This window comes from Balaenoptera acutorostrata, chromosome 10 (assembly GCF_949987535.1).
Source record: "Balaenoptera acutorostrata chromosome 10, mBalAcu1.1, whole genome shotgun sequence".
Lineage (NCBI taxonomy): Eukaryota > Metazoa > Chordata > Mammalia > Artiodactyla > Balaenopteridae > Balaenoptera > Balaenoptera acutorostrata.
Genome location: NC_080073.1, coordinates 15736135 through 15748744, shown reverse-complemented (window position 1 = coordinate 15748744; position 12610 = coordinate 15736135). Strand labels below are relative to the sequence as shown.

Sequence of the window (12610 nt, the reverse complement as noted above, 5' to 3'; positions counted from 1 at the left end):
ATTATAATATCTCATAATATTTGCTTGGGATTAAACCTTGCATTTGAAAGAAAAATAGTTGTAAAAGTATACACACTGAATTAAAATATAAAAACTGCTTATTACATTTTAGTCTTTAAGGCAGTATTTAAAAGGTCAAACAGTGTACTTGTTTCACTTTACTTCCACACATTTCTCTCATTTTTGCTACCGATTTTTCATGTAACGTGTACCATCCTGTGAGTGCAGGCAACAGAAACCGCTCCTGTTATTTGAGGAATATTTATTGCATGGGCTTGGTTGCTCACAAAACCATTGGAAAGAGTGGAGGAGATAGGTCTATGGGTGCTGCTTACTAAGCTTTTGGGTTCTCGGTGATGTGGCACTGCAGCTGCAATTCACATGTCTGGAAATTGCTGCTGTCTTCACTGCCCCCCTCACCCCACTGGTTTTCCTGGTGGGTCCAGCACTGCCAGCTCTTATATCTGCCAGAGTCACTGTCTGCTCACAAGGCCCCAGAGGAGATGGTGCCCATTTCTCTTCTACCTCCCAATCTCATAGGAATTTATCTCATGCGTGGAAGCTAAATCATATCTCAGATCCTTCCCATTGGTAAGTATTGACAAGTATATTTTTGAGCCTTCCAGCTTCTTTGTAAAGAATATGTAAAAGTGTAGAAGAGAGAATGTAGAGTAAGTGTGACTAGACGCTGACTAGTACTATATTTAAACACTGTTAAGTGTATCAAAGGAAGAGAAAACAGTCAATATTTAATGAATGCATGTGCTGTCTTTTGGGAGCAGAGGACATTCCCCTTCCTTTTGCATTGTTGCTGAGTTAGGGGTTAAAACTTGACCATCCTTGATCCAAATCTCACCCGCCATCTTATTTTGTTGTTCATCGTTCTGAAAAACTAAATCTGAAGGTCTTCAGACAGGACTTGCATTCCTTAGGCGAGATGGTGACAGTGTCATCATTAAGAGCATGGGCTCTGGAACCCAGGGGCTTGGGATTGAATCCCAGCTTTGTCACTTATTGGGTCTGTGACCTTAGACAAGCTGCCTAACTTTTCTGTGCCTTAGTTTTATATTCTATAACATAGTTTAGTTCAAAAAAATTGTTTAAGGTAACTTCATCATAGGGTTATTATGAGTCAATGCCAAGCACTTAGAATATACTCAGTACTCAGTCCAATTTAGCTGTGATGACTCATTCTCCTCATTTCTCTGGTAGTCTTGTCTCATTTCTGTTACCTGCTTGGTCTTTTTTGGTATTTGTGGGTGTGTGTGCCACTTCTATATAAAGGCATTGATTGGTCTCAGGCTGGGTACTTAATATATTCCATCTCATCCCTCCTCTGTATTTTATGTTTGTGGAAAGGCAGCATATGTACTGCAACCAGTTGTCAGTGACAGAGAAGGAGGATAATTGTTGATACCTAACAGGCTACACATTGCAACAGAGATCTTCAGCCTTTGGTTAGGTGTGAGTTGATTTGTCAACTGCTCAGATCCCCCCCAAATTCTCCCTCTTTTGTCAACTATGTAGTTATTTGGGGTCTTCCATATAACCTCTGGGTTATAGTCAAGAAGGGAATCAGACTCATGCCTTGTTGGTAATGTGACCTGCATATTTAGGCCCTGAATCCAGACTCTCCAACCAGCCTCTTTGTGTGACTCAGTTTTATAGCTTCTGCAGGATGCTGGGGCTGACACTCAATTGAGCCTCTGGCTCTCTGAGTCACCTAAGTAATGCAGACATTCTTCTAGTTTTTCTTAACACAGAAGTGATATTTGGGGTGGGAAGGGCTGGGAGTGACTGTTGCAGGCTGGTCTTGACTGGAGCCAGGAGCAGGCATGGAATTGTAGCAGGGACTTGAGATCACAGGTATCTGCTAAATTTCTGTAGAACCATTAGTAAGCTCCCATTTCTCACCTTCTGCTGGGACACCTTCTCCTTATCACTAGGCTGGGAACCAGAAGCTTTTACCTAGAAAGTGGTTAAATTTCTAATCCAAAGGCACATAGAGGAAAATGAGAAGTAAAATACCTCTTGTCTCCCCTTTTGTCATCTGTTATGTACAGGGGTATGAGAAGCATTGGAAACTGCTACCCTGGACCATTATACCTGCTGGGTGCCTCATGTTATGTTAGTGCCTCCCATACATGCTTTCCCTCTATTATCCTCACAGTAAACCTATTAGGAAGGCTGAAATGACCTCAAGGAATTTTCTGTGGATTTCTAACCTGCAGGTGGCTCTAGACAATACAGTATTGTTATGAGAAATGAAATGGAGTATGGATATGCTATCAAACCACTTTTAAAATTTAGACTGTCCTTGACAAATGTAATGGGGACTGTTCATGACCATAGACAGAGTGAACGACCCAGTCCTGAAGGAGAGGGATGGCAGAGGGATATGGGATGTGTCCATGTGTCCGTGAATAGGTGGATGAGAGGGAAAAGGTGTCAAAAGCACAAGTGGGAGGGCTTTATCTTGGCATCAAGGAAGGACTTCTTTTTCCCCTCAGAAATGGCAGGAGATGAATGGGGTAGAACTCAGGGCTAGGGGAGAAGGATGCAGAGGTTATAAGGCATTAGATTAGGCAGAGATTATAAGGATAGAAGGGCCTCTTCCTAAGAAAAGAGGAACTAAGGTAATTTGTTCAAGCAGAAAGGCAGGAGGAATGGGAGTTGGGGGCATTAAGAAATGTGATTAGTTACAAGCCAACAATGAATTAAATCAATTTGATTACTATTATTAGTAACACTCTTTGAGGACATAGTAAGCCAGGCTCTATACACAAATCATTTTATGTGTTTTCCCTCATTTACTTCTCCTGAAAAGAAAGAAAATATTGTTATCCCCATTTCTTAAATAAGGTGAATTAGGCTCCAAGTTTTGTGCAAGATTATACAAGTCATAGTTGGTGGAACTGAGCCTCAAACACAGGTCTCCAAAGAAAGCAAGATTTTTAATATTGCCTGGAGTGAAATTTGTTACAAGACGGAATGGAGCAAGAAAACACTGGAGGTTAACATGGTTCGGGGACTAGGGATCTGGATATTTCAGATGAAGGAGGTGAGAGGTTGTAGAATGATGGCAAGTTTCTCATGGGAGGTAGTTAAGCAGGTAAAAACAGGGGAAAAGACTGAGAGGAACAGAGATGAAGATGAAACCAGAGAACAGGTTCTATGTAGAGTAGAAACCATTTTTAAAATGTATAATGTGCTTAACAAGGATTTCTTCAAGCAGAATACAGTTGACCTATGATGGAAACATAGTGTAAGACAGAAATAAAGAGTTGTGGTCTTAGGCACTGAGAATTTGGAGCTGTTTGTTACTTCAGCATAGCAGAGTGTATCCTTGCTAACACAAATAATTGTCAGATTTTGATGTGAGCCAGAATTACCTAGGTATCATGTTCAAATGCAGTGGCCCTTGTCCTATTCCCAAAAGTTCTGATTTGGAAACTGGACTGAGCCTAACAAAGGAAATTTTTAATAACCTCCCTGAGTACATCATAGCTACCAGATTTCAAGGACCAGGGGGTCATTCTACCTTGATTAAAACGAGGTGCATTTGTGAGTTTTAAAAGACAGTGCGTTACAGAAAAGTTGCCCCTAAGTTGCCCTTTCTTTCTGGCGTGAAGCAGCCCCACAGCAGGGTACAAATCTTGGCAAGAAGATTGTAGGCTAGACTTCAGCTCCCCTGGGCCCTCGTGGATGTGCAGGGCACAAACAGCCCTCTTGAAGAGGTTATTAAATTGTATTTCTTCATCTAAGAAGGTAAACTTTGCAAAATTGTCAGTGTATGTAATATTTCGATATTTGTACCAAATGGACACATAACTAACATGAACTGAGAAACTATGTCAAAGCTTTATCATTAGAATTATAGTGAGATTCTTGACTAGCAATACCAGGTAGTATTGATTAGCAAATCATTCAGTGATTGGTGGAGGGGTAAGGGGCCGACTTTGTCTATAATCAAAGGGCGGAACCATGTTTGACTTTACTGCAGTTTTAATTGGTTTTCTATAACTCGAACTTTTCAGCAGCCTATATGAGTTTTATGTTAAGAAACTAAATTATTTAAGATTTTCTCTCCCTCCCCACAAGGAAGACATTGTTTATTTCAACTAAATAGCACACTGCTGTGAATATATCTCAGATTTAATGGAACTTTATTTTTTAAAAAAATACTTGAATAGTTATGCTAACAATACACAGGCATAGGGTAAAAGGTATAATTCATATTTTAAAAATTCATATAGTAAACTCAATTACAAATTGGCAAAAAGAGAACAAATAATAAAAAAGCCAGCACCAAATGTTTTGCAAAAAGAAGTACTAGTCTGCCATCTACTGTTCAGATAAGTCACAGAGTTCACTTTTTATCACATCTTAAAGTGCATTCTGTGTGGGAGGTGGAAGGATGGAGAAAAGAGAAAGTTGTCAAAAATAGAGATTGCCAGACCTCATCTCAGATATTCTGGTTCTGTAGAACTGGGGTGTGATTCAGGAATCTGCCTTTGTAAGAAGCACCCAAGTTGATCCTATGTAGGTGGTTCCCTAAACATACCTTAAGAATTATTCAAATTTATCTTAGCTATTGTGAGGTATGGTACACGCTTCAGACACACCAGGCAAGATGGTTCCGTCACTGACCCATGAATCACAGATGGTTGGATTTGGTAATTTAAAAACCAACCAACCAACCAACCAACCTGATCCCTTTCATGGCTTGTAGACATTTGTGTGTGCTTGAATAATACTTTCCAGTTTTCAAGTATGGCATTCTCTAATAAAATTTGCATTATGGGACAAGTTTTTTTTAAATTCTTCCTTAAATTGCTTTCTATGGGGAATATTTAGTTTTGAAAGGATTACATTTCTATTGTTTCTGTTTGTTTCATCCTCATGATAGACTCACTTTTTTCCTGGTAGGATAATTATTGATGGAGCTAATTTGACTGTATCTAATGTCACCGTAGAAGACCAAGGTGTATACTCGTGTTCAGCTCACACTGCTCTAGATAGCACTGCTGCTATGACTCAAGTAACTGTCCTTGGTAAGTGCACTAACGAATAAAGAAATCTTTGTTCATTTCTTCTCCATTACTGATTAAATTCCACTGTTCTTAGGCAATTAAACCAATGATTATTTAAGCCCGTGCAATTTATTGTTAGTTTGAAATTTTCTATTAAAGAGTGACCCTACTTTCGAATGCTTTCGCCTCTTCTGGTTCTAAAGAAGTTAATTGCTGCTTAATTTCTTTTTTCTACTTGGGTAATGTTGCCAGAAGCAGTGGGAGGCAGGTGATGCTATAAGCAGAAAGAAAACTGAAGCATGCTTGAGTTCCCAGGACCCTTGAGCTTACACTTTCCTAGTGCACAGAGAAATGTGGCTGAGGAATGGAGATGGGTTAGCATGGAGGGTCAGGGTAGGGGCCCAGTGGTGATTAAACAGTGGTCCTGCCCTAAACCAGTGGCCTAGACCGAGCTCAGCTCCCAGGGTCCCAGGAAGGGGGGGAGGGAGGGACTTCAAGGGTTCTTCTGCAAAGAAAGGCCTCTGATTTTTTAAAATAATAATACTAATTAGAAAACAATGTGCACACCTCACTGGTGTAATCAGTGCAATTACCCCTGCAGTTACCCATGTTGATAGCTCTTAGACCGTCTGTTGGATAGCTCTCCTAGTTTCCCTTCCAGATTCACCGTCCACCAGCTCTCTGAATCTGGAAACCTGACCTGTGTGGACACCAACAAACCACTTACCCTCAAGCTTTCATTCGGTTCAGCCGTCGGGGAGCCCTGGCAGCAGAGGCAGTGGGGGGAGAGTGGTTTTTTTCTGGATAATCCCTCCCTGCAGGCTGGCTGTGTGTGTCCCTCTGCCAAAGCCACTGATTCTCTCAGAGGCTTTGTCCACACAGCTCCCTCTGATGGGATTCCAGTAACTGCCCTCCCCACCCCTCACCCCCCACCCTGGATATCCCGCTCACATCTTTTGAAAGAGTCTTGATTAGAATCTCTTTGAAGTACCCTAACTTGTGTGAACTGTTTACTCTCTGCTGGGACCCTTACTGATAAAGACATTTTTACAGTTTTCTCTCATAATTCTGTTTCAGTGGGCACCATTTAGTTTTCCTTGAGTTTCCTGATAGTCCTTAGAAGAGGTTTGATTTGGCCTAAACACCTTTACCATATGTCTAGATTAATCCTGATTATTAACAGGTATTTGTATCTTTAGCGCTTTGGTTGCTGGGATTCACAGGTAGGTTGCCTACCATGGGTACAGACTGAGAGGAAAGAATTCAGTCTCTTTTGAGGTAGGCTGGTGAAAAATGAGTAAATAGGCAGGTTCTCTCCTAGTGAAGCAAATGGCCACTATATTTTAATTGAGATAAATGACCACCATCTTTCAAGCGAAGCAAATGGCCACCATGTTGGGTTTTCAACAACAACAACAAAAAATGTAGTTCCCAGGTGGTAGATGGTATGGACTTGTTTCAAAAGAATGAAACCTTTAGGTGATATGTTTCAGCTACCTCAGGGGCAGAAAGGTTCAGTCCTTAGTAATCATTCCAGTAGTAATTCTCCAGACAAAAGAGTTGAGCCTAAGGTAAACTGGAGTTTATCCCAGGCACGACAATTATAAGTGTAAATGTTAGGTAGGATCCATGGCCTTTGCCCCCGAGTACTTTGAGCAATGGCAAGGAGACTGGGGTCCCTACCACTTGGTACATGCCATCTAAATTTTCTTGCGAAATTTAATACATCTGTCTTGTAATGAGGCTGCCATCTTCTAGAACCGTTAAATTTTGATCATTTTAAATAAATAGTGGCTAGGATTACATGTACTATTTACTTATGAGGTAATTACCAAATGTTTTTAGGATGAAAAGAAAATAATAAAAAATAATCTAGGAGATAGGCTGCATTTTCTTAACCACTTCTTGGCATTTGCATTCTAATTTTCAGGCCAGCCTCTGATTTTAAGAAGCATAGCCCCATAACTGACAGTAACAAATGACAAATCCATGTATAATTTCTAAAAGACTCTCTTTCCTGGAAAACAGTGTTTTAAAGTCTATGCTTGGCCCATTTTAAACAGAAGTTACTTTCAGAAGCCTTGCCAGAAACGTCCTTTAAGAGCATCATTCGTTTAGGTCTCAACTGCAGTCCATCAATCGTAGCTCCATGTGGTTCTCGGAAAGAGCAGATTTTAATGTCAGACACAACAGGCTGCGTTGGCTGGTTCAGAAAACATCAGAAATGAGTGGCCTTAGTCAGTGCTGAAGAGAGGAGCCTAAGTTCTCTGAGCTCAGAGATCCTCAAGCCTGTTGAGGAAATAAGCTCTTATTTAAGGCTCTACAGTGTGGACGCAGCCACTGACCACATTTTTAAAATAAACACATTCTCTTCTGAATTGAAAACAATTTTTTTGTCAGTATAAATTTCCAACAATTGTCAAATACTCAGCAGGAGCCATGGATGTTGCTTCCCACTTGGAGAAGAAAGAGCCCATAAGAAGGCCCCATTAGATATTACTTCCATTGTCTCTGAGAAAAGATAAATGTCCTTGAATACATGGGAGAATTGAAACCAAAGTTTGGAAGTCAGGATCATGAGGGATCAGATTTTTTTTTAACTGTTCCTTTTATTTTTAAAGTACCAGAAGTTTCCATGTAGTTTAACACTTAAAATTTGTCATCGCCTACTCAATTTTCTAGTCTCTGTCACAACATTCAGTGCCATATCTTCCTCTTCCAGTATAAACGCTCTTCCTATTCGTCTTTAGAACTCCAGGACAACAGAGTATAAAAGTTGCTATAATATACTGATAACTCACTGTTACAAATTAAAATAAAAATTCAAACCATGTAGAAAAGAAAGCCTGAGTTCATGTTCCCTTATTTTCCTGTAGTCATAGGGCCTAAATTTATTGCTCTAATATGATAATTAGATGCATGGTTGAAGTGATAATATATTTTTCACTTAATTATTTAGTCACAAAACATTTATGTGCAAGGCACTGTGGGTGGTGCAAAAATTAATAAAATATGGTTCCTACTCTGGAAGATCCGTTTAGACACATACAGGAGATGAACCAGGCATATAAATAAGCATATGAGCTGGAAGATACTGGTCTCCTTGATCAAGTTCATGTTTCTCAAAATTCATTGTTCATGATATCTACCAGGACATTTGTTTACAAATGCAGACTCCTGGGCCCAGCTCTTTCAGTAAGCCAGAGAAATAGGGCCCAGAAATCTTCATCGTTAATAACTACTCCTAAAAAATATTCTGATGCCGGTGGGCAAAGATGGCCCCTTGAGAACTGGGAATCACCATAGAGTGAGGTAATACAGTAGGGAAGGAATGTACAGATGTGAAGGAAGCTGCATTTGTTTTTTGGGGTTTTTTTTTTAACATCTTTATTGGAGTATAATTGCTTTACAATGGTGTGTTAGTTTCTACTTTATAACAAAGCGAATCAGCTATACATATACATATATCCCCATATCTCCTCCCTCTTGCATCTCCCTCCCACCCTCCCTATCCATTTGAAATAGAACCAGAAGGATTGGTGAGATTTGGCATTCAGAGTGGAGACAGGGGCCCCGAGGGGAAGGGGGCTTGCAATGTGCCTGAGTGAGGAAGTGGGATCGACAAAGGCAATGATCTGCCTTCTCCTCACCATTATTTTTCATTATTAATCAGATGTTCCGGATCCACCAGAAAACCTTCACTTGTCTGAAAGACAGAACAGAAGTGTTCGGCTGACATGGGAGGCTGGAGATGATCACAACAGCAATATTAGCGGTAGGGAAGACTTGGGATAACTGTAGTTTCCAGAGTTAAAATTAATATTGAAGCCATTAATACCACCAAGGGTGGATTATCCTTAGAACATCCTTTAAAATGTTTAATGTTGTATATAAATCTTAGTATAACTTAAACATTCTCAATCCATTCTAATGTGTTTTTCTATGTTCCTACTGCCAGAGTATATTATAGAATTTGAAGGAAACAGAGAGGAACCTGGAAGGTGGGAAGAATTGACTAGAGTCCAAGGAGAGGAAACAACAGTCATGTTATCTTTGGCTCCGTATGTGAGATACCAGTTCAGGGTCATAGCCGTGAATGAAGTAGGGAGAAGCCAGCCTAGCCAGCCATCAGACCATCATGAAACACCCCCAGCAGGTATGTAAGTTCACACCTCAAGTTCCTAACAAGTTTTAGTCTGTTGCATCTTTGAACATCTAGGGAGGAAAAAGAAAAGGATTGATAACCTGGTGTAGGATTTTAGATTTCTCCCAGTAGAGAGCTTGAATAGCTCTGTAAACTTAACAGCACGCAAACTATTTAAAGTACATCAGTCTCAAAAGTCGTGTGTAAATGTTTGATAGATAGCAGGATATTACAAGGAGATACATGAACAAGCACTACTCTGAGTAATTTCTGATAGCTAAGTATCGTGTTAAAATCAGGTACCATAAAGTAAGTTCTAAATTGAAGTTCAGTATATAGGGAGAAAGTCAACTTTCTCTGTTTATTTTTCTCCTCATTTCAACTTTCTGAAATAAAACATTTGACATGTTATAGGCAGCTTGTTAAATTTTCATTGCATCTAATGTCATTAATTTTATCCATTTAGTGTATTTTTTTATCTCAATAGCTAAACAGATATCTAATACCTATCTAAATTCCCAAGATGCTTTTGAAAAAAATTCTCAAGAATGAGCATGCTGTAGTAGTGTATACAGAATTCAAACTATAATATTGTACAAATGAGACTATATAATGTTATAAACCAATAAAATAATGACAGTGCTGAAATTTGTATTACTGAATTGGGATGGTTATCAATGTGGTCATAGCCTGGTTTTTTTTCCTCTGGCTGAAATAAATATGCTAGGATAGAATTCTCTTTTAGGATTGAGAAAAAGCAAGGGGAGATAATAACTGAATCAGATACTTGTATGATTTTAGTATAAATTAATCTTGGCACTAAACTCCATATTTAGCCCTTGTTTATAAAATGAATCCATCTGAATATATTTCATGGGCACATTAACTGCTGTTTCCTATTTGATGCCCCTAAAACTTGGCTGTTGATATTAATACATGATCTTTAATTTTATTCACTTAGAGGGTTCATTTTATTTATTTATTTATTCACTTAGAGGGTTCACAACAAAATTTCTAACAATAATTCTAATAGAAAAGGTAAAGCAGATTTAAAACTTAAAATGTATATTTAAATAGTGGGTTTAGATTTTTAAAAGCAGGTTTAAAATTTAAAAAGCAGGGTTAAAATGAAGACAGGTAAAGAAAACCTTCCACTCTCCATTGAATAATAATTATATCACTCCATGAACACGATTTTACTCCCTGAAGTAAAATATATATTTAAAAGCTGCCTTATGTGAGGTGATATATGTGTTAACTAACATTATTATGGTGATCATTCCACAATATACACATATAAATATTATATATATGTGATATATATACATTCTAAAATCATTATGTTGTACACCTTAACATAATGTTAACTTACACAATGTTATATGTCAATTGTATCTCAGTACAGCTGGGGGAAAAAAAAAACTGCCGTAAATCTTTTTTCAAACTGGGCCAGATAGAAATAAACAAATATAATCAAAGTTTTTAAAAATCTGTTTTTTGTGGGAGGAGGGATGATATGATGATTTATCTATGGACCACACAGTGGGAAAAAGTAATTTTAATACTTGTAATTTTTCAGCTCCAGACAAGAATCCACAAAACATAAGGGTTCAAGCTTCTCAACCCAAGGAAATGATTATCAAATGGGAGGTGAGGATTCTTTATGTGTTATTTATTACCTTTGTGTGTTTTTCCTTTTTTTAGGTCCACATGCTAAGTATAATGATAGAATAATATCTTTTAAGAACAAAGGGCTAAGCTTTGTATATTTTATAAATATATTTTATTTGTATATTTTAAAGATCATCATGATTAGAATGTTGTGAAATAGAGTTTAACGGTGGTAGATAATTTAAGAAAGGTTACACAGGTTGATTTCGTTATAATCCATCCCCCAAAGTTTACAATTCCTAATATTTTTATTACCAATATTCTAAATCCTCTCCCATTCAAAAAAATACTGAAAGTCTTTCAGTAAATTTTGGTACATGGACTAATAAAGATTATTCGTATCAAAAAGATGACTCGCAAGGAATAGTCACCACTTACTGAGCACTGTTAGGTATTTTGCATACTCATTTCACATTCTGAGAACAATGTTGTCAAGAGAGCATCATAACACTGTGTTCTAGATACAGAAACGGAGGTCCAGGCTGATAGACAGACTGGCCCATCACCACACAACTAGAAATCAACAGAGCTAAGATTTTGACATGAATATCTTTGGATTTCAAACCCTACTCATTTTCTCTTTATATACATCTCTGTTAAAAGTTACTAAAATAGACTTTCCTCCTTGAATTTGGCATAACATCTTATATTTGCTCAGATGACTTTAATTTTTTTGAATGTCATTTCTAAATTTCTTCTGTAACAGTGGAAAGCTGTTTTCCCCTTCTATTACTTTGACATGTTTGATGAACAAGTATTTTAACTTACTTGAAAGTAGATTGCCATCCAAAGATTTTGATTAACAATAGTTTTGTGACATTGAGTTCATTGAATTTTACAAACATTTTTGAATGTATGCTGGAAAATATTAGTTTATTTCCACACCTCATTTCAGATGTGATTTTCTGAAGAATTTTAGAATGTACAAAGTTTGATTTCCTTTTTTCTTCATCATATATTGGTCTTATATGATAACATTGCCCATACCTGCAAAATATGTAGTCAATAATTTTATGTCAAAACTAACCCTTTATTCCCATTTCAGTGAAATTAAGTTTTACAAATTTGAAAAAAAAATTGGTAATATACAGAAACTAAATATATTCAAGAATATTATTATTTTCTTGAATATGTGGCCATAAATAGCTGCTGCCACATTGTCCTGATGATTATTTAATTTAGAATTTGAAATTATATTAGTATTCTTTTAGAGTATCTTATCTTCTTTTAAATTCCATGGAAATTTCTGTAAGAGAGATGATATAACTGATTGATTAGATGACAGTTAATAGTGTATAATTACCAGGTCAGATCCTCAGAGAAGTATACCATTTTCCACTAACATTAGCTCCGTAATCCTCACCACTCCTCTGGGAGGGCTACAGTAGCTCCATGGTATCAGCATTACATTCTGTCCAGAGAAGCTGGGACTATCTGTTTAGTGACCTTATCCAGATGCCATGCCCTGAGTCAGTAATGAAAAGAGGGCAGGAATCTGCAGTCCTTCTTACTGATCATCTTATTCATAAATCACTCTCTCCCCCCCACGCCCCCCCCCCACCAAAGATATATAAGACTGATTACTAATGCTCTCTTCTTGGAAGAATGGGATTATACCATGAAAGTGTTTACAATTTGTCTTTGAAGAGTAAATGACATGTAATTTAGTGATTAATTGACCAGAGGAAGAAAGTACTCAGAGAGATTTGGAACTATGTTGACAATTACATTCATAATACACTCCATTGTGTTTCATATCATT

General features: G+C 37.8%; 1 protein-coding gene across 13 annotated transcripts in view; it reads left to right on the top strand.

The window, feature by feature from the left end:
* Nucleotides 1-12610, top strand: part of CHL1 (cell adhesion molecule L1 like) — a 207350-nt gene that overhangs the window by 174378 nt on the left and 20362 nt on the right. For all 13 annotated transcript variants that reach the window (XM_007192457.3, XM_057555110.1, XM_057555111.1 and 10 more), the window contains 4 exons: nt 4930-5054; nt 8707-8808; nt 8992-9189; nt 10757-10827. In XM_007192457.3, coding sequence (XP_007192519.1) covers nt 4930-5054; nt 8707-8808; nt 8992-9189; nt 10757-10827 — 496 coding nt within the window. The remainder of the gene's footprint in view (nt 1-4929; nt 5055-8706; nt 8809-8991; nt 9190-10756; nt 10828-12610) is intronic.